The sequence below is a fragment of the Aquarana catesbeiana genome, unplaced genomic scaffold (genome assembly GCF_042186555.1).
Source record: "Aquarana catesbeiana isolate 2022-GZ unplaced genomic scaffold, ASM4218655v1 unanchor228, whole genome shotgun sequence".
Taxonomy (NCBI): Eukaryota; Metazoa; Chordata; class Amphibia; order Anura; family Ranidae; genus Aquarana; species Aquarana catesbeiana.
Window position 1 is genome coordinate 348,148 of NW_027362655.1, and position 27,237 is coordinate 375,384.

Here is a 27,237-nt window from a genome sequence, read left to right on the forward strand (position 1 = left end):
GAGGGCGCGTAACCCCAATAGTCAGGAATATTCTTGCTTTTCAGGGACCCACCATACTCTATCCCGTATTGATATGGCCATTGGTAACCAGGAAGCCCAACCTTTAATAAGTAGTATTGAATATCGCCCAAGGGGGGTGTCCGATCACTCGCCATTGATAGTGACAATAACCATGCAGGATGATGGTGGTCGGAGATTGTGGTCAGTAAACCCAACATGGTTGGACCTAGTGGGGAATAGAGATGAAATTAATTTAAGATTGAGAGAATTTATTGAATTTAACACCGGTACTGCCTCGGAGGGTGTGATTTGGGACTCCTTGAAAGCATACCTCAGAGGGCTCTTGATCCAACAGATATCCAAAATAAAGAAACAAACAAGGGCAAGGGGAGAGCTTATTAGGGAAGAGGTTCGGGAGTCAGAAAGAAAGTATGTATTAGACCCAACAAACGAAAATCGGGAAAATTGGGTACTGAAACAACAAAAATACAAAAAGGAAGAAATTAGAAGAGCAGAGAACAGGAAGGTTTTTCAGAGGCAGAAGAATTTTGAAGAGGGGGAAAGAGTAGGTCGGACGTTGGCCTTGTTGGCCAAAACTAATTCGCCGTCTTCAACAATTCCCATGATCAAAACAAAGGAAGGGGGTATTTCTTCAGATCCTAGGGTAATTAATAAAACATTTGTAGAATTCTATAGGGATCTATATAAGACGCGTCATAGTCCTGAACAAGCAGAGATGGAGAAATTTTTGGAAGGTATTGATTTACCGGTGTTATCAGACGTAGATAAGAATAGTCTGGAAGCACCGATAACACTGGAAGAGATCGGGCAAGCAATAAAGAACATGCCGAACCAAAAGTCCCCAGGCCCTGATGGATTGCCATCTGAGGTTTACAAACAATATGGGGAGGTGTTGGCTCCGGAACTTTGGAAGACACTGAACTGGTCAGCTGCAGTTGATAGCTTGCCTTTATCAATGTCTGAAGCTATTATCGTATTGATTCAGAAAGAGGAGAATAGTCAACTAGATACCTCGTCATACAGACCAATTTCATTGCTGGGCACAGACGTCAAGATTCTGGCAAAGATCCTGGCTGCCAGGCTGAATAGATGTATATCTACTTTGGGTCACCCGGACCAGTCAGGGTTTATGCAGAACAGGTCTACCAGTAAAAATATAAGAAGGACTTACTTGAACCTCCAGACCCCGGTAGAGAATGCAGGCTCCAGGGTGGTTTTGTCCTTGGACATTGCCAAGGCATTTGACACCCTGGAATGGGAGTATTTATGGTGGGTACTGGGAAAATTTGGGTTTGGTCCCCTATTTATTAAGTGGCTTAAGATTTTATGTCGACACCCCAGTGCTAGATTGAAAATAAACAATACATACTCGGAAGGGGTCTCTCTTGAGAGGGGGACTAGGCAGGGGTGCCCCTTGTCGCCCCTGCTATTCGCCCTGGCAATAGAGCCTTTCGCGGAGGTAATTAGAAAATCACCAGGTTTACAGGGTTATAAAAGGAAAGGGGGTGAGGATAGAATAGCGTTATATGCCGACGACGTACTGTTATTCCTGGGGGACATGGGGCCATCGTTAGTAAAGGCAATGCAGCTGGTGGAAGGGTTTGGGAGAGTATCGGGGCTAATAGTCAATTGGGAGAAATCTTCACTCCTCCCGCTTGACTCGACCAACGGCTCTCTCCCTCAGGTGGTACCTTGTCTCAGGGTGGTGGAGAAGTTTAAATACTTGGGTATAGTGGTGACCAATAACCCAACGCAGTATATTAAAGATAATCTAGCTCCGCTGTTAGAAAAGTTTAGAAGGAAGAAAGACATCTGGTCTCGGCTTCCCCTATCTATGGCGGGGCGCATAAATCTGATTAAGATGATTTGGATGCCTCAACTAATGTACATATTACATAACTCACCGATTTGGATAGGGAGGGACTGGTTTTTAAAAATAAACTCTATCTTTCGTGAGTTAATATGGAGAAAGGGCCAGGCCAGGATTAGTCTCCAGACCTTGCAACGCCCCAACAGGGAGGGGGGATTGGCGGTGCCCCACCCATACAGGTACTTCTTGGCGGCCCAGCTGCAACACCTGGGTGGGTGCGAACGTGGGGGGGAGGTGGATTCCAGTGTAAAAATCATGTTGTCGGGGAACCCGCATAAATCCTTGGTAGGGGCATTGGAAGCTGGATCATTAGGATGCTCATCTCCAACAAACAAACTGGTTATAAAAATCTGGCGGTCAGTAAAGATCGAAATGGGATATAAGGGGGTTACGGAGTTCGCACCTATATGGCAGAATAGGCAGCTACAAGAAATGCAGGCGATAGGAGTAAACAGGATGTGGGAAAGGGCGGGAATAACTACGGTAGGCTGGCACAAATATACGTTGGCAATATACTAAAATCCTTTGCGGACCTGAGACGGGAGTTTGGAATCCCCAAGGAATCATTTTACTTTTATCTCCAGATCAGGCACGCATTAGACAAGCAATTTAAGACTAACACACTGGAATGGTGTAGTGCATCACTTCTTAATAAGGTGGTAAGGGTATATAGCCTTAAGGGGCTAATATCGGGAATTTATGACCAACTAACGACCAGGGCAACTAGTCTAGCCCCACTCTCGCGCGCAAGAGAGGGGTGGGAGGCCGATGTGGGGGAGTTGAGCGATGATCAGTGGAGGAGAATATTGGAGCTTGGTCCACTGGTGTCCCTCTCTCCGTCACAGCGGGCATCACACCTCTTGCTTGTGCACAGAGCCTATTACACCCCCAAGAGGCTGCATAGAATTGGTCGTAGACCAGACGACAAATGCCCCAGATGCTTAGATACGGGCGATCTTATACACATTATGTGGAGATGCCCGAAGCTAGTTAGGTACTGGACCGAGATCCTAAACATCATAGAGGCTAGGCTTGGGATAAGGCTGGAGCTTGAGGCTAAGGTTTGTGTCCTGGGGCTAATTAAAGAGGATATGGGGGAAGGCCACACAGGAATAGCAATCGTACGATGCTTATACCAGGCCAGGAAACTGATCGCAAAAGCATGGTTATCAACAACGCCCCCTACCCCGGAAGAATGGGTTAGTACAATGAATGCACTAGTGGGAACAGAAAGGACAATTTATACTAGAAGGGGAAGCTATGGGAAGTTCATAGGGATCTGGGGTATGTGGTGTCAGGGAGAGAATAGGGAAATATAAAATCGTAATGAGGAAAGGAAGATTTGCACGAGGGAACAGATATTAGGGAATAAGTAGTGTGCACAGTATTCTTATTGGGGTATTAAGTCTTGCCAAGCTTAGGATACGACTATTTTAATATAAGCAACTGGTGGGGAGGAGGGAGGGTGAATAGGGGAACAGGGGAGGGGGGAGGGACTAACGGAAAAAGGAAGGGTAAGATATTTTTGTTATTGATGGTGATATGGGGAAACATATATTGTAATATGTGTTTTTTGTTCGTTACACCGGTTACGATGAACAATGTATAATTTGAAAAACCAATAAAAAAGGATATGATTAAAAAAAAAAAGAATACCTCTATAGGGTTACTGTGTAAAAGTAACACCGACACCCAAAGACTGGTTTATCTGCCTGTTCGTTTTCATCCGATTCAACCTGCTGGACGGATGGTGAACGTATCGCCGTACGTCTGTTTTCATTTGATCTTGTCGGATCGGATGCCAGGCAGGTGGCAGCGGATACATATCCGCTGACATCCGCCTCTCTATAGAAGTCAATGGATGGCCCGATCGGATCCGCCTGGAAAACAGACAGGCAGATCCAATTGGTCCGATCGTGTGAAAGGGGCCTTGCAGGCAGACTAAGGGAACCCCCAGGCACTATATTTAACCACTTCAGCCCCGAAAGGTTTTACCCCTTTCCTGACCAGAGCACTTATTGCGATTTGGCACTGCGTCTCTTTAACTGACAATTGCACGTCCAGGAAACGTTACACCAAAACAAAGTTGACGTCCTCTTTTTTTTTTCTCACAAATAGAGCTTTCTTTTAATGATATTTGATCGCCTCTGTGGTTTCTATTTTTTGCGCTATAAACAAAAAAAGAGCAAGAATTTTGAAAAAAAAGCAATATTTTTTACTTTTTGCTGTAATAAATATCCCCAAAAATATATTAAAAAAACTATTTTTTTCCTCCAGTTTAGGTCGATATATATTCTTCTACATATTTTTGGTAAAAAAAATCGCAATAAGCGTATATTGATTGGTTTGCGCAAAAGTTATAGCGTCTACAAAATAGGGGATAGATTTATGGCATTTATATTATTAATATTTTTTTAATAGTAATGGCGGCGATCTGCGAGTTCTATCGTGCCTGTGACATTATGGCGGACACGTCGGACACTTTTGACACTATTTTGGGACCATAGTTATTTATACAGAGATCAGTGCTATAAAAATGCACGGGGGTGGGGGGGGCGATCAAGGGGTTAAGTGTGTCCTAGGGAGTGATTCTAACTGCGGGGGGGATGGGCTACCTAGGACATGACAGCGATCACTGCTCCCGATGACAGGGAGCAGTAGATCCCTGTCATGTCACTAGGCAGAACAGGGAAATGCCTTGTTTACATAGGCATCTCCCCGTTCGGCCGCTCCATGACATGATCGCCGGACACCAGCGAACATCGAGTCCACGGGACCCACGGGCATGGTCACGCTGTACGTGGCCGGTGTGCGCGCCCACTAGCCCCGCAATTTAAAGGGACGTACAAGTACGCCCATTTTCTCACCGCTGCCATTGTGCTGAAGTATATCAGCGTGCAGTGGTCGGCAAGTGCTTAAAGGAATATTTTGTTTTTATTGTTTCACTTTAAGCAGCAGTAAATCACTGCTCATTTAAAAATTATCTTTTTTTAAACTTTTTTTGCATTAATGCATGTCCCCCAGGGGAGTAACTGGATCCCCATACACTTTGTATGCCCAATACCTCGCATATAAGCCTTCAAAATGTTCACCTTTTTGATTTTTCCATTTCGGGTAACATACTTTAATGGGGTTTGTTGTTCTGTTCAAACTTTTAGCGATGTTCGAAAGTTCTGGCGTGATCCAAACAGGGGGTCGTTTGGCCGATCTCTAATGGTGAGGTGAAAAGGATTCTGGGAATATCATTTGATTTTACTATTTGTGTTTAAATCTAGAGTTATCCCTCTGTGAAGTCTGGAGATTATATGACCATCACATTGCCTCCACCTCCCTCCCTGATAGAATAGAGAAATAAGAAGAAGATTCTAGAAGTCACCAGAGAGATCATGGAGGAGAGGTGAGCGGTGCTGGGAATTCTGGGACATTATCCAGTAACAGACAAGGGATGTGTCTGGATGGTGACTGTATCATTGTGTGTGTCAGGTTCCTATAAGGTGTCAGGATGTCACTGTCTATTTCTCCATGGAGGAGTGGGAGTATTTAGAAGGACACAAGGATCTCTACAAGGACGTCATGATGGACAATCAGCCACCCCTCACATCACCGGGTAAGAGGAGACTTTATTGTAAAGGAGAGAGCAGTACGGAGGGTCCACCTAGATCCCCCATCATCTGATAAACACATAGAAACAATGTATTCAGTCAGTGTGTGTGTTTCCTACAGATGGATCCAGTAATGGGAACCCACCAGAGAGATGTCCCCGTCCTCTGTATTCCCGGGATTCCACACAGGAAGGTCACACCATCCCTCACCATCATCAGGTAGAGGAGGAACAATCACTGATAGTATCATTAGGATCTGTACATTATCCGCAGTGTTACAATTTATGTCATTTCTATTATATATTCAGAGTGAAAATCTGAGAGATTCTAAAGTTGAGGTTAAAGAAGAGATAAAAGAGGAGGATGATAAGAATGGGGTGATGATGGAGTCAGAGTTTCTAAGAAGACACAAAGATCTGTACCAGGACACCATGGTGGAGTCATCCAGCCACATAAACCCACCAGAGAGATGTCCCCGTCCTCTGTATTCCCGGAATTCCACACAGGAAGATCACACCATCCCTCATCATCTTCAGGTAGATGACTGACAATATTGCTAGTTCGAATTTATACACAGCATGTTTGTTACAATTAGTGTCTTATTACATTTTTCAGAGTGGAATCTTCAGGGATGATAATATTGGTGTTAAAGAAGAGTATAAAGAGGAGGATGAGGAGTATGGAGTGATGGAGGAGTTTTCAGAAGGACACAAGGATATGATGGAGCCACCTAATACCAGGAACCCACCAGAGAGATGTCCCCATCCTCTGTATTCTGGGGATTCCACACAGGAAGATCACACCATCTCTCAGTGTTACAAGGTTGGTGAGTCTGAGCATATAGAACATGGACTTGTACAGATGTGTGGATTTTTTATGTGGTGTCAATTAATAAAGCTTATATCTTACAGATGATATTCTCTCTCAATTTCTTGGTTTAGAGTGGAGATCCAATCGATATAGAGTTTGAGGTTAAAGCAGAAGAAGAAGAAGAAGAAATGAATGTTAGGGATGATCAGCAGTCTATGGAGGAGGATGGAATAACGGGGACATTTATAGAAGAGGACACTCCTACAGAGAACAGCACAGGTGGGTCATTAACACTAAATACATTCCTCCACCCATACTGCTCACTGATTGGTCCAGAGTAGGGCAAGGACTAGGTTATATCGGCCTGTAATACCCTGGTCACTTTCCTGAGCTGTGTTCTCCGTCCTGTATTTCTCTAGTCCTCTTCCAGGACGGCACACCTGACAGATGACTGGTCCACTTGACAGGAAACGCAATCAACACATGACGTTCAAAAGCCACTCCCTTCCCCCTGCACCTCAGTTCTTGATTGTGTTTCCCTAGCAGTGAAACTTTTTTTATTTTTAGTAGACCTGAAGGCAGTTCAGAAGGTCTCCCCCAGGGTGCTGGACACCAAGGCCGGGGAGGGCGGCAGGCCTAGCCAGGTCCTTCCTACCCCAATGGCTCCCACTTCCAGGGGCTCTTCCCTGCGTGGAGCTTTCCTGGTACAGGGGAAGTGTCTCGGCACTCCTGTGGATATAGCTCTCCCCTCCTCCTTACCTTCCATCCAGGCTGCAGGGCCTTGGGGGTTGAAGAGGCCAGTAGGTGAGGCCGGAGTCCATACAGGAGCCCAGGGCTGAGTACCGCGGGGCTTCTCCCACTTCAGTGGGGTGCCTGGCCATGCCTGTGCTTCACAAGACGCCAGGTTCTGGCATGTGGAACCCGTGGAGGACCAAGATGATGCCAGGCCTAGTTTCCAGGAGATCCGTCACTTCCGGCAACCGGTTTACTGCCAAAATGGTGGCCGCTCTCCATGCAGAGCGCGGATGAGGCTGCACCAAGCCCCTTTCTGGAGGCAGGACGTCATTTCCGGTGGCGGGACTCCGGCATCATGGCCCAGATGCGGAGGCCACCAGCGCACCTACAGAGGCCATAAAAAGCCTGGAGGGGCATGGGGGACAGTCCATGAGGCTTTCTCTCAATCCCAGACCCCCCACAGTGGATCTGACTGAGCTGTAATGGAGAGAGAGAGAGAGAGAGAGAGAGGAGGAAGCAGTGGTGGCTGCAGTCCAGGAGGAGGCCACGAGTGGTGAGTCTACCTCTGCTGAGAGGTGGTGGGGGAAGGGTTGCCTTAGCCACACCCCAGGAGAGGAGGAGGGGCAGGAGAGCAATGTACAGCCTTTTTAACTATAGATATTGTCTTATCTCGTCTCCCCAGAACCCACTGGATCTATTTAAGGGGCCCACAGGTCTAAGCCTACCTCCCCCCCAGAGCAAAAGGGTGTGGGTGTTGTAATGAAAAACTTCCACATGATCATGCTAAACCTTTTTGCTACGGATGCATTTACAAATTTTCAGGCAAGGAAACCTCAGCAGTTATGAAGGATTTCCTCTAGGTACAGTCAGAGAGGCAGGCTACGCTCCAGTCTCTGAAAACCGTGATAGCATTGAAAGAAGGGCCCAGCACTGGTAGCATGGAGGCCCTTTCTTCTAGGAAAGGTATCGTCTGTCAGAAGCTTAAGAGCCTCCCAGAGACCTCCCTCACCTCTGGGAATTCAGACTGAAGTTCCTTAGAAGAAGGGGAAAATTCTGAGTCGGACAGCCAGGACAGTGAGGGTTTATGGCAGAATAGATGCCTCTTTCCTGTGGAAGACATGGAGGGACTTGGGAGACCTCAGTCAAATGTCTTGCCAGTCCACCAGACCCTTAAAGAAGTCATCTTGAAGGAATGGAAGGACCTGGAGCGGTAGGTCTTGTAACTCAAGACCTGGAAAGGAGGTTTCCATTTGGGGAAGAGGAGGAGGAGGAGAAATTCTTCAAAACACCCAAATTGGATGCAGCTCTATCACAGGTTTCAAAGAAATTTGATCTGTCCTTGGAGGATTGGGGTAACATGAAGGACCAAATGGACCGAAGGTCCGAGATGCTGCAGCAAACAGTGTGGGATGCCAATGCGGCTGCCATGGCTGCTGCCTAGGCATCAGACTGCGTAGCAAGGAATGTTGATGCTTGGTTACACAGACTTTCCGTTTATATCGCTAAGGGGAATAGATCAAAAGAGGTCACAGACTCTCTGGAGATTATGAGTAAAGCTGTGGCATACCTGGTGGATGCAGGAGTGGAAACTGTCAGGACCACGGCCAAGTCAGCGGCCTTCCTCAATTCAGCAAGAAGGGCCTCGTGGGTCAAGTCATGGAAAGGGGACCACATGTCCAGGTCACGGCTCTGCGGGTTGCCCTTTGAGGGTTCCTTGCTCTTTGGACTTGGTCTAGTTCAGGTCCTTTTCAGGGTCTGCGGAAAAGGAGAAGAAATTCCCAGTTCGAGCCAAGAAGGGCAGAAAGTTTTTTTTTTTTTTTTTTTTTTTTTTTTATGGGCCCCCCCCTAACCAGGGCCAATTTAAGGCCAAAAAGGACTCAAGCAGAAGGTGGGGGAATGGGAAAAATAGACAGAAGGGTGGTCTGCTCTTTTCTGACCCCAAAGACACCAACAAAAAGTCCAACTGACGTCAGGGTAGGGGGGAAGACTTTCTCATTTTAACCCGCAATGAGCGAAAATCTCAGAGAGCCCCTATATCTTGATCGCCTAGGTTCACCTTGAGGACCTCCGAGCCCAGGGATCTTGGACCCCGACCCAAGCAAAGACCTCTTGGCAGTGGGTCAGGCCTTGAAAACATTCAAAGACCGGATTCGAGGGCTAGAAGTCCAAGTCTTGTCAGACAATGTAACAATGTCTCTTGCCTAAACTGTAAGGGGGGACAAGGTCCAGGAGGCTCCTAAAGTTAGCTTTAGAAGTTCTAGGCTGGGAAACCCTTCCGTCCATATTGGCGGTCCACATAAAAGGGACCGCCAATGTAGTGCTAGACTTCCTAAGTCGACAGCCCATCCACCAGGGGGAATGGGAGTTAAATTGACACGTGTTCCTTTAGATAAGTTGGCAGTTCCGGTGATAGACCTCTTTGCCTGCAGAGGGAACAGGAAGGTGGAATGGTTTTTCTCTCTAACTAGAGGGGGGGGTTCAGAGGGGGTAGATGCTCTAGCGCAGGACTGGGGTTGCAACCTAATGTAAGCTTTTCCCTCACTAGCATTCTTTCCTCAGGTTCTACAGAAGATAGCCCGCTCAGAATGCAACTTGTTCTTGGTGGCCAAAAAGAGCCTGGTTTTCCATTCTGAAGAAATGGTCTGTTTCCCCTCCACAACATCTCCTGACCAGGCAGGATCTCCTTTGGCATGGGCCGGTTCTTCACCCTGGCCCGGGGTTCTTTTGCTTGATGGCCTGGCATTTGAGAGGGAGATACTCTGAGACAAGGGATGCTCTGAAAAAGTGATTGAGACCCTTTTAGGAAGCAGGAAGCTGATCAATAGAAAGATTAGAAAGATTTATGCAAAAATCTGGAAGGTGTTTTCACACTGGTGCCAGGATAGGGAAGTCTCCCAGCAGTGGCGGAATTACCAGGGTCGCACCAGTCGCACTTGTGACTGGGCCCTGGAGTTCTGCTCATGTGAGGGGGCCCAAAACCCCGGGATGTGGCTCCGGGGTTGCTGACTGCAGTTGTGAGCATAGAGTGTCTATTACACTCTCTGTCACACTGCTCGGACCCCGCACTGACAGCCACCCCCCCTCCTCATCGCAGCAGGATCTTCTCCTCCCACCCCCCTTGTGTGTGTCCCCGTGGCCCCGTCCACATTCCAATCCTCGGCAGCTCTGTGTTTAGCAAAGAAAAACTCCAGCAGCCTGCAGGTAGATAGTGGAGGCCAACTTGTACTATGGATGCTGCAACCCTCCACAGCTCTCCAGGTCAGCCAATCGCCTTCCTAATGAAACTTCTCAGTGACTGAAAATAAAGCAGCACACAGGTGGGTTAGTCATTGATGGGACTGAGTGTGTTGTCCCCTCCAGAGCCCCTCAACCAACACAGCCGCCCACTGGGGTTTCCGTAGTGTGGTGCACTACAAGCCCCAACATGCTCTGCCAGCCTATGGCTACTTTCAGACTGGGGGCGGGAATCGGCGGTAAAGCGGCACTATTTTTTTTTTATGCCGCTTTACCGTCATTTTAGCGACGTTGTTCGGCTGCTAGCGGGGTGGTTTTAACCCCCGCTAGCGGCCAAAAACGGGTTAAACCTGCCCGCAAAGCGCCGCTGCAGGGGCGCTTTGCCGGCGGTTTGGCAGAACTGCCCCATTGTTTTCAATGGGCAGGGGCGATTTAGGAGCAGTGTATACAGCGCTGCAAAGATGCAGGACTTTTTTTTACCGCCCTGCAAGCACACCGCTCCTCAGGCTTTCACACTGGACAGACAGGAGAGGCTCTATACAGGTGCTATGCAGGCACTATTTATAGCGCCTGTAAAGCGCCTCAGTGTGAAAGCAGCCTTAGTGTATGTATAGCACAGGCTAGTAGATCTTGTTTGCTGACCAATCCAGGGCCCAAGCCTCCATCTATGGTAAGGGAAGTGTCCCCCACCCTCTCTTATCTCGCCAGCCTCTGAGCACACTTTTATGTAAGGGAGAGCTCTGTGGACTGTAATGTAAAGGGGGACTCTGATGTACATGGGGGGCTTTGGTGAGCAAAGTCCCCCTTACATCAGGATTCCCAGAGCACCTCTTACATCAGTTTCCCTTTACATTACAGTCCACAGAGCTCCCCCTTAGGGCCCTTTCACATGGGCGGACTCTGCCAAGCAAATCCACCTGCTCAGTGGGGGATCTCTCCGCTGATCCCCACCGAGCAGGCGGATGACAGGTCCATGTCTGCTCCACTTGGGCAGAGTGGACACAGACAGACTGCTGTTCTCAATGGACCGGTCTGACTGTCATCCAATCCGCTAGTCTGTTTTCATTGGAGCGGATGCAGGCAGGTGTAAATCGACACGTATGTTTACATCCGCCTCCCCATACAAAACAATGGGTGGTCCGATCGGTTCAAATGTGTAAAAGACACCAGAAAGGGGTCCTGCTGCAAGGGCCCCGCTATGGGAGAAAAGGACACCAGGATTATTAGAAAGGGCCCCGGGACCAGAGGTCAGGGGGCCCTTCATGGTTCCTTGCACCGGGGCCCTGAAGGTTCTAGTTACGCCTCTGTCTGCCGGCCTTCAGTACCAATAGTACTAGAATTTTTACAGGAAGGGGTGGATCAGGGGATAGCCCTGAAAGTGCAGGTAGAAGCTCTTTCTGTGTTTTTGGATCAGAGGCTCACGCTGGATCCTCTGATCAGAAAATTTCTGTTAGCCAGGGAGGGGTTGACTACCCACGTTGGAATCTAACATTGGTGTTGGAGGCACTGACGAAAACTCCCTTCGAACCAGCACTGCAAATTTCAGTAAAACCTTTGACTCTTAAATTAGTCTTTTTTACTGGTTATCTGTCAGGGAAATAGGCGCATCCTTATGCGCAATACCACAAGGATGGTGAACCGGCATAGAACACGCTGACGCGCATTGACACAACCAGATGGACACGCGGCGCCGCGATCAGGCGAACACGCATGCGCAACGGCACGCGCACGACGTGATAGGGGCTGGTTTATCGTCAGCTTCCCCTGCATTCCTGTGCCTTGTATCTCCTGCTTATCTGATTTCCTGTGTACCAACCCGGCTTGTCTGACCTGCTCCTTCTGATTTCTTGGCTTGACCTCCTGGCTTGTACCTGACTTCCTCCTGCCTGCTTCCTGCATCTGACCCCGGCCTGGCTAATGGACTCCGCCTATTCCTGTCTCCTGTACTAAGGGCTCAGCTGCTCTTTGATCTTGGACTTTGATCTTGTCTTGCTGTGTTTGACCCCTAGCCTGACTCCTGACTCTGCTACCTGAACATCCCACTGGTCCCCCATCCGCTGGACCTCCTAAGCACGCCTGCTTCCAGTAACTTTGCCTGTCCTACCAAGTACCTGGCAACTAGCTTCACCAACCAGGCAACCCGTGCTTCTGTGGGCACCACATCCCTGTGTCGCCTTCAGGGTTGTACTGCACTCGGCCGCAAGGGGAGCCCTTCCAGCATCTCGGCCTCCTACCAAGTTACATAGTTACATAGTAGGTGAGGTTGAAAAAAGTCCATCAAGCCCAACCTATGTGTGTGATTATGTGTCAGTATTACATTACATATCCCTGTATGTTGCGGTCATTCAGGTGATTATCTAATAGTTTCTTGAAGCTATCAATGTTCCCCGCTGACACCACCGCCTGTGGAAGGGAATTCCACATACTTGCCGCTCTTACAGTAAAGAACCCTCTACGTAGTTTAAGGTTAAACCTCTTTTCTTCTAATTGTAATGAGTGGCCCCGAGTCTTATTAAACTCTCTTCTGCGAAAAAGTTTTATCCCTATTGTGGGGTCACCAGTACAGTATTTGTATATTGAAATCATATCCCCTCTCAAGCGTCTCTTCTCCAGAGAGAATAAGTTCAGTGCTCGCAACCTTTCCTCATAACTAATATCCTCCAGACTCTTTATTAGCTTTGTTGCTCTTCTTTGTACTCGCTCCATTTCCAGTACATCCTTCCTGAGGACTGGTGCCCAGAACTGGACAGCATACTCCAGGTGCGGCCGGACCAGAGTCTTGTAGAGCGGGAGAATTATCGTTTTATCTCTGGAGTTGATCCCCCTTTTAATGCATGCCAATATTCTGTTTGCTTTGCTAGCAGCAGCTTGGCATTGCATGCCATTGCTGAGCCTATCATCTACTAGGACCCCCAGGTCCTTTTCCATCCTAGATTCCCCCAGAGGTTCTCCCCCCAGTGTATAGACTGCATTCATATTTTTGCCACCCAAATGCATTATTTTACATTTTTCTACATTGAAGCTCATTTGCCATGTAGTTGCCCACCCCATTCATTTGTTCAGGTCTTTTTGCAAGGTTTCCACATCCTGCGGAGAAGTTATTGCCCTGCTTAGCTTAGTATCGTCTGCAAATACAGAGATTGAACTGTTTATCCCATCCTCCAGGTCGTTTATGAACAAATTAAATAGGATTGGTCCCAGGACAGAACCCTGGGGAACCCCACTACCCACCCCTGACCATTCTGAGTACTCCCCATTTATCACCACCCTCTGAACACGCCCTTGTAGCCAGTTTTCAATCCATGTACTCACCCTATGGTCCATGCCAACGCACCTTATTTTGTACAGTAAACGTTTATGGGGAACTGTGTCAAATGCTTTTGCAAAATCCAGATACACCACGTCTACGGGCCTTCCTTTATCTAGATGGCAACTCACCTCCTCATAGAAGGTTAATAGATTGGTTTGGCAAGAACGATTCTTCATGAATCCATGCTGATTACTGCTAATGATATCGTTCTTATTTTTTTTTTAATTGGGAAATCCAACTTTATTAAACGTAGATTTACAGTTAGCATTTGACGTATCCTAATACATAAGAACAAATTTAATTATTACAGATGCATGTGATTATATACTATTGCCTATCATAAATAACAGTTAGAAAGAGACCTTTAGCTTTTGAGGTGTATCTTTTCTAAATTAAGCTTGTGTGAGCTACCCTAGCTTATCATGTTTTATAAACTCAATACCCAATTGAATTTCGCTACAAGTGCAGGCAGTGTTTGGTTTTGAGCTCCTCATGCACAGGTTTCACCGTCTTCCACCCATCTATCCCAGACCTTCGAGTATTTTTGGGTGCAAATTAATTTTTTGTAAGGAAGGGTATTATTTACATCTCTTTTCCAGGTTGATATATTCGGAGGTGTGGTTTGCATCCAGTTGCGGGCTATGACTTTTCTGGCTATAAATAAAGTTTCATAAATAAAAATAGTGTGAAATTTGTCTAAATCTGTGTCAGGTAGTAGCCCTAATATACATAACTTTGGGTCTAAAACAACCGGGAAACCCATATTGTCATGCAAAAATGTTATCACCTGGATCCAGTACTCTTGTATCGTGGGGCAGTCCCATATCTAGTGGTAGAAGGTGCCTGGCCCATATGTACATAAGGGGCATGTTGAGGTATGTGAAGGTTGGAATTTTACCAGCCTCTGCTGTGTGAGGTATGCTTGGTGGACTATATACAGCTGGGTAAGCCTGTCTGACAATTTGGGTGAGGTCATTTTTACGTTTTCTAATATTTCATCCCAGTCTGTATCATTAATAGATCCCATCCTAATTTGGCTTTCTGAATTACTGACAAGATTCTAGGTATACGAATAGTGTAGTATAGACCTGAGATTAGTTTCTGGGATTCTTCTCCCATAATTATATCCAATACCTGGGGGTGGGTAATAGTGCCTGTTATGCTTCTGGCTTGGGAACGTAGAGCATGGCGGTGGCTGCAGGTACCTGAACAATAGATGGTGCGGAATTGAATATTCGTCTTTTAAAGACTGAAAGGATTTGGGCCGCATATCAGTCATAACCTGGTGAAGGTATATTATCCCATACTTGGCTCACACAGTTGGATCTGGTATATTTTTGAGTTCTGGCATGTTATTGTTGAGCCATAGGGGGGAATGGGAGTGTATATGTCCCGTTTTTAGCCTTTTCAAGGTTATTTCCCATATTTTTCGATGGTGTGAGAGCATTCCTACATTAAATCTGGGGGTTCCTTTACGTATTTGTCCCCCTCTAAATATAGCTTGTAAGGGGGTCGACAGTGGACTCCTTGAATCCTCGCACACTAACATTTTGTAACGCTGCATTTCAGTCTTGTTGAAATGGTGCAAATGGGATAATTGTGCCGCAATGTAGTATTCTTGTAAGTCTGGCAATGCGGTTCCCCCCATAGATGTGGGATTTTTAAGAATATGCCAAGCCAGTTTATGCCTTCCATGCCCCCAGACAAATGAATTAAGAATAGCTTCCATTTTTTTAAATATCTTGAGAGGAATGTATAGGGGTGCATGCCATACCATATATAGGATTTTAGGGAGTAAAATCACCTTGATGATGTTTATCCTTCCCATTACCCCCAGGGGCAATCTGGACCAGGCCTGTGTTTTGGTTTTTATCAAGGAGAACAATATCTCCACATTGTTGATAATGTAGTCCCCTAGATCCCGCGTAACCTTTACCCCTAGGTATTTAATCATGTTTACTCTAGTTAGAGGGAGTTCCGGGCATGTATGGGGAGGGGGAGAGTGATCTATGGGGAGTATCTGGGATTTATCCCAATTTATGCGTAGTCCCGAATAGCTTCCCATCTTTTCAATAATTCCTAACGCTGTTTGAAGCGATGTGCCCTGGTCCGCTAGATATAGGATAGTATCATCTGCGTATAAACCTATTTTTTCTGTATAGTTATCTATACGTAGCCCATCTATTCCTGGTTCTGCTCGAATAGCAATCGCAAGCGGTTCAGCTGCTAATGCATACAAAAGGGGGGAGAGCGGACATCCCTGACGTGTGCCCCTTTCCAGGGGGAACTGATCTGATAGCCACCCATTTACGAATACTCTTGCTTTTGGGGTTTGGTATAGTATTTGGACCCATTTGAGGAAACGTGGGCCAAAACCAAATTCCTTTAAACACTCCCATAAAAATAACCATTCTACTGAGTCGAAGGCCTTGGCTGTGTCCAAGGCCACCGCCACCCTGGTTCCGTGATTGTCGTGTTGGGCTTGGAGATTCATAAATAACCTTCTAATATTCATGGCCGTATTTTTGCCCGGCATAAAGCCAGTTTGGTCTGGATGTATCAGGGATAAGATGACCTTGTTAAGGCGTGAGGCAAGTATCTTGGCTAGTAGCTTAATATCTACCTGAAGTAGAGAAATGGGTCTGTATGATTCGGGGGGACCGAGTATCCTTCCCTGCCTTGGGTAGAACTATTATTTGTGCTTCTTGCATAGATGGGGGGTGTATTCCCGTTTCAAAAATGTTATGGTATAATTGTTTGAGCTTAGGAATGAGTATCTCTGAAAAAGTGTCATAAAATTCTAAAGGTAAACCGTCTGACCCAGGTGCCTTAGATTTAGATAGGTGGGATATAGCTTCTGCAATGTCTTCCTGTGTTATGGGAGCTTCAAGCATCTCAACTTGCTCTGTGTTGAGTCTAGGGAACTGTATTGTGTGTAGATAGGCCTGTATATCCTGCTGGGAGTGATTGCTCTGTGATGTATACAATTCACCATAGAATGACTGAAACCTGGCCGCCACCTGAGGGGGGTCCGTAACAGTGTCTCCCTGCGGTGTACTCAGGGAGACTATTACTGGGGGGTTTATCGTTCAAATGTGCCAAATAGGCCAGGAGTTTACCCGCCTGTTCCCCATGCTCATATACTCGCTGTTTGCAGAAAAAGACTTGTTGTCTAGCTTTTTCTATATGTATATGGTTAACTACTCTGGTTTGTAGTTTGACTCTTTGGAGATTTTCAGAGTTAGGGTGTGACGTGTATTCTCTTTCAAGTTCTGTCAGTTTGTCAGTTGACATTTGTAGTATAAATTTTGAGGAAGTTTTGAATCTGTTTATCCTGGAGGACAATAGCCTACGTGCATGTGCTTTAAATGAGTCCCATTCCGTGCCTATTGTTTCTCTATTACACTTGTCATTGAGTATATATTGTAGTTCTTTCGCTAGGCCCTCGAGGTTTGGTAGGACTGTGAGCCAGAAGGGATTAAGTCGCCACACAGGAGTGGGGGTTGATTTTAATAGGGATATCATTATCCAGCACGGGGCATGATCTGATAGAGCTCTAGGTGCAATTCCAGACCCAGTAACCTTTGGTAGTAAAGTATTTGTCACTAACACATAGTCTATCCGTGACATCGTGTGATGACCCACTGAATGACAGGTATATGCCCTAGCGGATGGGTTATGCCACCTCCAAACATCCGCGAGGGCAAACTCCGTCAACAGGCGGCTCAATCTAGTATGTTGCAATCAACCTCTGGGGGAACCCTCTTGCAAAGGCCTGTCTAGTGCTGGGTTCATAACCATATTGAAATCTCCCATCCAAACGGCCGGGGTCGACGGGTTCTTGGTTAAAAATGCTAACCCCTTCATGACCACTTCCGACGTGAATGGGGGAGGTATATAGCTTGCCAGCACCAGAAGTGGATTCCCTCCTATAAGTGTGTTCAGAAACAAATATCTTCCCTGCTGGTCCGATTCCAAGGATACCAACTCAAATTGGACTTTTTTAGCAATAATAATTGAAACTCCCCTAGACTGGTTGGTGTGCGTGCTATGATAGCTCCATCCCACCCACGGTTTTTTTAAAGCCGTTTGCAGATGTCCTGTAATGTGCGTTTCTACTAAAGCAGTAATATCAGCTTTTTGTGATTTTAGGTATGTTAGAACCGCGGTTCGCTTGACCCTATCCCGCAAGCCCCTCACATTCCACGTTACAAATTTGATAGAGGTCATTTTGTCAAAGGGTAAGCCTTATTATAATCGGACCAGCAGGATAAGATCGAATCCATATAAATATCTCCAGTACTCCAGCTCCCTTTCTGCATGTCACTCTCATCTGCATTTCTCTTAATAATATGTGTATTAATATTTCTATAGATTATATTCAAGTTACATTTCCCAAAACTAAAATAACAAAATTGAACCCATCCTTTCCCTCCCGGCTGCACGCCTCCCCAACATGGCGTGAGCATGTAGTCCCGAACTTTCAAAAAGAGAGTTAACATCCAGCTATGTAAACCAGCTGGAGGCACAAATCTTAGCGCATCCACTAACCGTGGTCTGCTTTGTATAACCATTACTTTGGGGGCGAAAATAAAAAAGAGTTTTCACTGGCAGTTGCGAAGCAAGGTGGCAAGAGGGGGAGCAAAGTTATCACCGTGCTCCCCCCCACAGCACCCCCATGTGAATCGGGAACATATTCGTGTCAGGATTACCTCCTGTTCCAAGTCTGCATATAAAAGTGTGGTACACATTTTCCAGTGCCATATTCAGGTCCTTGCATGTGTTCCGGCAGGGTACAGTTCGGATCAAGGGAAGGGGGGAGGGGGAAAATATTGCAAGATTCAGAGTGCTGCCTATAATGAGCACGTATAATTTGCAATAATACTTGCGGTGGAATATTAAACAGGGGAAATCTAACTATGGGAAATGGAGTCAGGGGAGAAGAAAACACTTCCTTATGCTCTGTATGTCGCTGTTAGGGTATGCACATCAGTTTCGGTTCTTCTCCTTACCTCCCACCGCATAACAAGAAAGTCTGTCCGTCTGTTCAATGTTCGCTGTGGTTCCGGTTTTTTATGCTGGACGTCCTCTTCGGTCTAGCCATGCTGCTGCAGCCTCGGGATCTTCAAAGAATTGTGCGCGTCCATCTTCCTCTACCCGCAGCCTGGCGGGAAATAGCATAGCGTACTTGAGATGTAATGTACGCAATCGTCGCTTTACGTCTTGAAATTGCGCTCGTTTCTTCTGCACTGCATTGGAAAAATCTGGGAATATTGCAATATGAGTATTTCCTAGCTGGATATTCCCCTTTTCCCTCGATAAACGAAGGACTTTATCCCTGTCACGAAAATTCAGGAATTTTGTACGAGGCGGCGCTCCAGGCGGGGGGGTCTTGCTGGGATGCAGTGAGCCCTCTCCACCGCAAACATCACAGAGAAGGCCTCCCTGCCATATTGTGCGGTAAGGAGAGATTCCAGAAATGTGACTGGATCAGTGCCTTCCTCCTTTTCCGGGATGCCTATGAACTGGAGGTTGCACCTCCGAATACGATTTTCTAGGTCGTCCTGGTGGGCTTGCAGCAGCTGAATTTGTCTCTGCATATCCTCTGTGGCGTGCTGCATAGGATATAGAACGTCCTCCATTGTTCCAACACGGGTTTCCGCCTCTGTGACTCTGTACTTCACTTTGGATAGATCTTGTCTGAGCAGAGATATATCTATCTTTACCTCATCGATTTTAGCTGTTAGAGTGCCCTGCAGTGCCGCTATAGCATCTAGCACTTTAGCCGTGCCGTCAGCAGGGGGATCGGTGTCCGCACGTGTGCCGGCGCCATCTTCAGACTGCATCTCTTTTTCATGCCGGCGATACTGAGTCAGCTTGTCGGCCGCTCCGGTAGCCTTCTTCGGTAGAGACATTCTCCTCATCAGCCTGGGTCACAGGAAGGCAAACTTGGAACTTTTTAGCCCCGGATTTTATCTCAGGATCTCAATTAGGAGCGCTGGGAGAGGGAGCTCTCTCTTCCCACGTCTCACTCCATGAGCTGCCAGGCCACGCCCCCCTCGATATCGTTCTTATTACTAAAATCTTGTATATAGTCCCTTATCATCCCCTCCAACAGTTTACATACTATTGATGTTAGGCTAACTGGTCTGTAATTCCCAGGGATGTATTTTGGGCCCTTTTTAAATATTGGTGCTACATTGGCTTTTCTCCAATCAGCTGGTACCATTCCAGTCAATAGACTGTCTGTAAAAATTAGGAACAACAGTCTGGCAATCACCTGACTGAGTTCCCTAAGTACCCTCGGATGCAAGCCATCTGGTCCCGGTGATTTATTAATGTTAAGTTTCTCAAGTCTAATTTTAATTCCGTCCTCTGTTAACCATGGAGGTGCTTCCTGTGTTGTGTCATGAGGATAAACACTGCAGTCACTTGTGAAGACTGAGGAGAAGAATAAATTCAATACCTTTGCCATCTCCCCATCCTTTGTAACCAGATGTCCTCCCTCATTCTTTATGGGGCCAATATGGTCTGTCCTCCCTTTTTTACTGTTTACATACGTAAAGAATTTCTTGGGATTTTTTTTGCTCTCCTCCGCTATGTGTCTTTCATGTTCTATCTTAGCCGTCCTAATTGCACCCTTACATTTCTTATTGCATTCTTTATAAAGTCTGAATGCTGAGGATGATCCCTCAACCTTGTATTTTTAAAGGCCTTCTCCTTTGCTTTTATATGCATTTTTACATTGGAGTTAAGCCATCCAGGATTTTTGTTCGCTCTTTTAAATTTATTACCCAATGGGATACATTGGCTAATGCCCTTATTTAATATGCTCTTAAAGCAAACCCATCTCTCCTCCGTATTCTTTGTTCCTAATATTTTATCCCAATTTATGCCTTTTAGCAAGGTTTGTAGTTTAGGGAAGTTGGCTCTTTTGAAATTCAGTGTCTTTGTGTTCCCTTCATGTTTCCTATTTGTGTGATTTATACTGAAACTAATTGACCTGTGATCGCTGTTACCTAAATTGCCCCGTATTTCCACATCTGTGATCAGGTCTGTATTGTTGGTAATCAGTAGATCCAGTAATGTTTTATTTCTAGTTGGTGCGTCTACCATCTGACCCATAAAATTGTCCTGCAAGACATTAAGGAACTGGCGAGCCTTAAATGAATGCGCGGTTCCCTCCGCCCAGTCTATGTCTGGATAATTAAAATCCCCCTATAGTTCCTGACACTATCACTACAGCCAGGAGGGCCCTTTTTTGTTGGTACTGGAGGACAGAGTGGTTCTGAGGCAAGACACCCCTGTACCTCCCCAAGGTAGTCTCTCAATTTCATAGATCACAAGAAATTATTTTGCCTTCTTTTTGTGAAAACCCGAGAAATGAAAGAGGAAAAATGTAATTTACTGGACATCAGAAGGTGTTTACTGACGTACTTAGGGTGAAGGACTTCAGGAAGTCAAGCCATCTTTTGTTTCTATTTAGCGGCCCTAGAAAGGGACGGCAAGCATCTAGACCAACAGTGGTCAGTGGATCAGACAGACAGGACTAGCATATGAGCAAGCAAGGTCCCCAATACCAGCAGACCTCAAAGCCCATTCCACAAGATCTCTAGCGGCCTAGTGGGCAGAAAAATCCTGAGCCTCAATAGAACAAATCTGTCAAACAACCACATGGGCGAAGCAGGATACCTTCTTGAAACATTGCAGAGTGGACCTGTTATCGCCTCAAGATCTGGCATTTGGCAGAAAGGTTTTACAAGTGGTGGTCCCAGCCTAAGGTAGGCCTTGAACTTCTTGTTCCTCCTCTCAGGTGTGCCATTCTGGAAGATGACTAGAGCAAATTACCAGTTACACTTACCTGTAACTGCCTTTCTAGGCCTTTCTAGGAAATCTTCCAGGACGGCAGGCCTACTTCCTACCCTTTGGTGTAGTTACTCCGGGAAAAGTTTCCCTCTTGCACCAGGATAACCTTTTTATTTTGGCAGAACTGAGGTGCAGGGGGAAGGGAGGTTCTTTTTAACCTCATGTGTTGATTATGTTTCTGGTCGGGTGGACCAGTCATCTCTCAGGTGTGCCACCCTGGAAGATTTCCTAGAAACGCAGTTACTGGTAAGTCTAACTGGTAATTTTCTCTTGGATAATCTTCCTTCTCTGTGCTGCAGACACAATTTATGTATCTAACCTGGATTTATGGAGATTCTGGGTTCAGCTGGCAGCAAAATGTTGATTTTTTTTTTTTTTTACCATAGGCGTTACTAGACCTAGGCACCTGGGGTATGTGTTTTGGGTCTCCTTCTCCATGTCTGAGTCTAGAAAGATCTCTGACAGAACAATTCTCTCAGGCTTACTTGCTCTGATGTTTGTTGGCTGTGCCGGGTGGAGGGATATGTCTGTATAGTCTCAGACGGAAGTCACTGAGTGCAGTCTCAGGAGATGGGAGGCAGCGGTGTGGGACCTCTACAGCTTGTGTCATGTAAACATTTAATGTAAACATTTAAGCTTTCACTGATTACCGAATACCAATATAGTCCTGACCCTTACACTATATAAGGGATCGACCAATTATTGGTGAGGTCGATTATCGTCGGCCGATATTTACTTTTTTTACGTATCGGGCACAAATGTACCAGATATTATCGATATTGCTTCAAGGGGCTTTACCGGGGTGATGCCTGCAGCTATCCCCCTGGTACCGTTCTTTGGAGCGGACGGTCGGCTTTATTGTAATAACAACTGATGCAGCTCGGCTGTTATTACAAGCAGCGTCCCCTTTCCCCCCACCGTTCGCCCGGGCTCAACCCGTCTCACCGGGAGGCCCGAGCAACCAGCCAGCATGTCCGCTGGCTGGCTGAAGACCCGAACTAAACTGATGCTTAGTTCGGGTCTCGGATCTAGTAACCCAGAAGCGATGTCATCACATGACTTCCCAGATTACTAGCATCTTAAAGGCACCAGTTTTAAAAGATTTAAAGTATTATAGGCCCCTGATCTCTCCCATAAAGAGGACCTGTCACTGCCTGTTACTGTCACAAGGGATGATTACATTCCTTGTGACCACAATAACAGCGATAAAAAAAAAAAGTGTAATTTTATTTATTTTTTTAATGTACAGAATATCAGCACACAATATCGGCTATCAGCCTGACAGGTGGTTGAAATATCGGTATCGTATCGGCAACAAAAAAAAGATATCCCTACACCTATATGATTTATATTGTACATTATATACTCCGGACCCCTGCCCTTTATACTCTGTTGCACATTACATCATTCTGATACTATATAGTCCTATCTGTTGTATGTTATACATTACCTAATCCTAAAGTCTGCTCTCTACCCTCTAGTACCTCTAACAACCTGAAACAGATAATGAGGGAGGAGTTAATAAATCAATGATGGTGGACTTCAGGATCAGTCCAGTCTTCATCTTGGTTGTTCTCCCCCCATCCTCACTCTCTGACCTCTGGTGGGGCTCAGCCCCGCTGTTATTCATGACTAAATCATGGACTAAATAAGGAAGTGCAGGACTTCTTGTTTTGGGAAGGTGGCAATGAGTGATAGAGGGGGTGGGGACACTCGTCCTATAATCCCCTCATCACTGTCACTCCTATAAAAGACAGTTCTCATTGTTTCCTCACTCTGACTAAGGTTTATGAATATAGAAATGAACTGGTAGGAGATCAGAGGACCCATTTACTAGTTACCTTGAGGGGGGAATTGTAAGATCCTCAGAGACAAAGCTGCCTAATGTGGGCGGAGTCCTGGTTTAGGGGAACCAATCTGCTCATGTCTGGTAATAATCTTTTTATTTCTATTTTAGTAGATGGACGGGAGATGAGGAAAACCTCAGAGGATTGTCTCACTTTGTCTCCAGACTGTAAAGTAGAAGATGAGGACATCACACAGTATAGTCCAGGAGAAAACCCGACTACCTCAAATGTCCATCCAGCACCACACAGTGTAGATGGACCATCGTATTCCTCTTATCCTGAGGAACCTCAGACTGTGAGGGACGGTGCCGTCCTTCCAACAGCGAAGTGGTTTTCCTGTACTGAGTGCGGGAAGTGTTTCAGTTTTAAATCCGGTCTTAATGAGCATAAAAGAACTCACACAGATGAGAAGCCGTATTCCTGTCCTGAGTGTGGGAAATGTTTCCGTTATAAATATGGTCTTAATGTCCATATAAGATCTCACACAGGTGAGAAGCCATATTCCTGTTCTGAGTGTGGGAAATGTTTTGTACAAAAACCACATCTTGTCACACATCAAAGGATTCATACGGGGGCAAAACCGTACTCCTGCCCTGAGTGCGGGAAATGTTTTTCAGACAAGTCCGGTTATCACAGACACCAGAGATTGCACACAGGTAAAAAAAATGTATTCCTGTCCTGAGTGCAGGAAATGTTTTTCAAACACTTCCGATTTTTACACACCTCAGAGATCTCACACGGGGGAGAAGCCACTTCCCTGTCCTGAGTGAGGGAATTGTTCCTTGCTGAAGTCCTGTCTTTCTGTACATCAGGGATCCCACACAACCCTCGAGGTGTATTAGTGCCTTGAGTGCGGGAAATGTCTTCTATATGAATGTTGCTGGACATCACAGCTCTCATGTGAGGAAGAAGCACACCCTGATATACACCTCAGATATACTCCATGGCTGATCTTCATCATGTAAGAAACAGTTCATAAGGAGATCAGAGATCACCAAAGACATGGATGAAGTGTTGTACTGTGTTGGCCATTGTTAGCAGTAGAAAAATAAAAATGGAGTCATTACCTTTCATTGGCTGAGTACATTTTGTGGCGTGACCTTTTGTAACCAAACGTCTATTTAAAAAAATTTTTTGAATGAATGTGACCAGCATTTGCCCAGCCATGATGAATATTGGCCGTTTTTTATTTCATATAGTGATTTTCTTGGTTCCATCTAGTGCATAAGTCTCCAAACTACGGCCCTCCAGGTGTTTGGAACTACAATTGTCATTATGCCTAGTCATGTCTGTAAATGTCTGAGTTTTACAATGCCTCATGGGAAGTGTAGTTCCGCAACAGCTGGAGGGCCATAGTTTGGAAATCCCTGATTTCTAGTGGCCATAATGCAGTATTTTTATATCTTTACTCGTTCAGTTATTTTCAGGAAAAATACCCCATTTTGGTCACTAGATGGAGCTGAATCTCATAGGAAATCATTGTGTTAAATTAAAATATTTTTATAATTTTTCGTAGTGATTGTCATAGTTGTCTAACAAATTTTCTATAAGTAGACCCCTTCATTTCTTTCTTCAGGCATGGTGTCATACTAAGAACTGAGGTCATACTCATGCGGTTTAGAGTACAGGAGGCATCAAAGAACATAAGTCAAATAAACCAGCAATATTAAACCAGCCATTGATGTAGAATGAAAAAAATACCACATTTGAGCTTTAGGTGAAGCTAAGCGTTTTAGCAATTATCGCCATCTAGTGGCAAATATGGTATTTTCCATTTTAACTCAATGGAAAACGTTTGACCAGCAAATATCCTACGAACATCCATGTTTTCCCTTCATGTACAAGGGATGTACATGCACTTTTGCCGGATAAATTGCTATGCAATTTTTTTATGAATAGACCCCTAAATGTCAGGCGACCCCCCCCCCTTTTTTTTTTTTTTTTTTTTTTTAATTGTGTTTTTATTACATTTTACAAACTCAAACATGGTACAAAGAAGACCATGAAGTAATAACAATATGTGATGAGGCTCATTGTAACTGAAATGTGCAGGTTTATTAATGCATTATCATAGCTAACCTAAAAGTTCCCTTTTTCTGCCACATGATGGAGCTTTGTGGACTCTGATTCATCTTCAGTCAAGAGCATTGCACTTTGGGAGTTGTAGTCCCAGCCAGAAGGAACTCCATTACTATACAGACGCAGGGAACTACAACATCCAGTGTGCTTTAAGTCAGGAGGGGGGGTCATTTAAATTAGAAGCCTGGGAAAACTGGACCACCTGGGATAGAGATGCTGGTGTGTGCAGAAGGGAAGGCCCTGTCTGAGAGAGACATGGAGGATGACACAGGGAAAGACTGTGCATTACATGAGAGACCAGTGTCTGTCAGCTCAGGAGAACTGAGGAAACTGCTGCAGTCTGTCGAGTCCAGTCTGTGACCATGCCGTTGGAGTTGGAGATCATCGGAAGGCCTAATACCAAAGCCACTAGAGATCCAGACATGATGATTTCTGCTGTAATGCCGCCAAGCTTAGCTAAAGGTTGCTGCTGCATCACAGAGGTACCGCTGTCTTATTGCTGCAGAAGTCCACCTGAAATCTTTCTCATCTTAAAGGGGGCCCCTGTTCATCACTGAAAGACCTTCCACTACAAATACTGTGGCGTTGGTAAGTGGCCAATAACCCTTTGAATAGATTTCATTACTGAGTCAGTCAATATGTCACAAAGTCACAGTATCACTCTTAAAGACACCACCTATTATCCAATGATAATCTGCAATAGTCCTGCTGCTCAGAACTGTATTGCTGAACATCTGAGAGATATCTAATATTATACATCTTATAATTAGCCTCTTTCTGGACACTTCTCCACTCAGTGCTCTTAGTTAATCAATGTTCTACAATCCATTTCAAAGTTGCCGAAATGATTCCCTCTAGTGCACCAATGTCTTCAAGAGCTCCAACAGCCAGCTGAAGACCTACTTTAAGGACTGTGTTAGAGTAGCTGTTATCCTGCATAGCTAAGAGTTTACAATTACCTTGCAGTTATTGCATTCTAGCCTAGGCCTCGCTTCCTCACCATAAGCGAGTCTAGGCCACTTAGCCATTAGTTTCATGATACCAATTTTACCGTCACCTTAGGCTGTTCATTTTCAGTGGGGAAAGCTACAATCTATGCTGACTGTGACAGAAGTCACTTTGGGCGGGGGGGCATGGAACCCAGAATCCCTTGGAGAGGTTGGGAAACCCTTGTTTTAGCTTATCCAAACCACTGTGTCTTAGTGGTTTGGATAACTTAAAATGTAACAGTAATATTTAGCAACAATATCCTTCAAGAAATCTGATACATCAATTCCACTGTATCAGAATGATGGAACACTGGAAGAGTTTTGTAGACTGTTGCCATGCCATCTGCAATCCCTGATTAATCAAAGCATTGCTTGGATATGGATTTCATGGTCTTCAATGTAGGAGCTAGTCCGTCTGCTACTGGGGGCTCCTGCTATTGTGTGAAGGTGTTCTGTGTTTATACTAATTCATTTTCTAATTAATAATGTGTATTGTGTCTTCTGAGACCTTCTGTGTCTGAAAGGTCAGACCTCTGAGCCACCTAGGCTGGTTAAATGACTAGTTAATTAGCTCATGTTAATTTATGTTTCTGGTACAGTATGTATTGTTAGGGTAATATGATCAGGAGGGGGAACCTCCTTCTAAAGTGAATAAAAGCCTGTATTCATGTTCAAATAAACAATTATTTTTCTGGTTTACTCCAAAACTGGTATTGCCTAGTTATTGGGGTAACTATAGTCAGACTAGCGGGTCTCGTGTTCCAGAACTTAGGAAGCAGCTTCTTGGTGGAGATACCCAGCAAGGTGTCAGGATTCTGACCTTGCCAGAACTTAAGGTGGCTCTCCTAGTATATTGTTTGATATTTGAAACTGT

At 45.5% G+C, this 27,237-nt stretch overlaps 2 protein-coding genes across 2 annotated transcripts in view; both read left to right on the forward strand.

The window, feature by feature from the left end:
- The window catches only part of LOC141121689 (uncharacterized), a 33,250-nt gene extending 8,017 nt beyond the window's left edge, over positions 1–25,233 (forward strand). The window contains exons 2-8 of the mRNA XM_073611395.1: positions 5,167–5,288; positions 5,375–5,498; positions 5,615–5,712; positions 5,802–6,029; positions 6,109–6,315; positions 6,435–6,582; positions 23,406–25,233. Coding sequence (XP_073467496.1) covers positions 5,414–5,498; positions 5,615–5,712; positions 5,802–6,029; positions 6,109–6,315; positions 6,435–6,582; positions 23,406–23,977 — 1,338 coding nt within the window. The 5' untranslated portion in view covers positions 5,167–5,288; positions 5,375–5,413 and the 3' untranslated portion in view covers positions 23,978–25,233. The remainder of the gene's footprint in view (positions 1–5,166; positions 5,289–5,374; positions 5,499–5,614; positions 5,713–5,801; positions 6,030–6,108; positions 6,316–6,434; positions 6,583–23,405) is intronic.
- LOC141121642 (uncharacterized) overlaps positions 1–27,237 on the forward strand; it is a 226,262-nt gene that overhangs the window by 126,158 nt on the left and 72,867 nt on the right. The gene's annotated exons all lie outside the window — the stretch shown is intronic.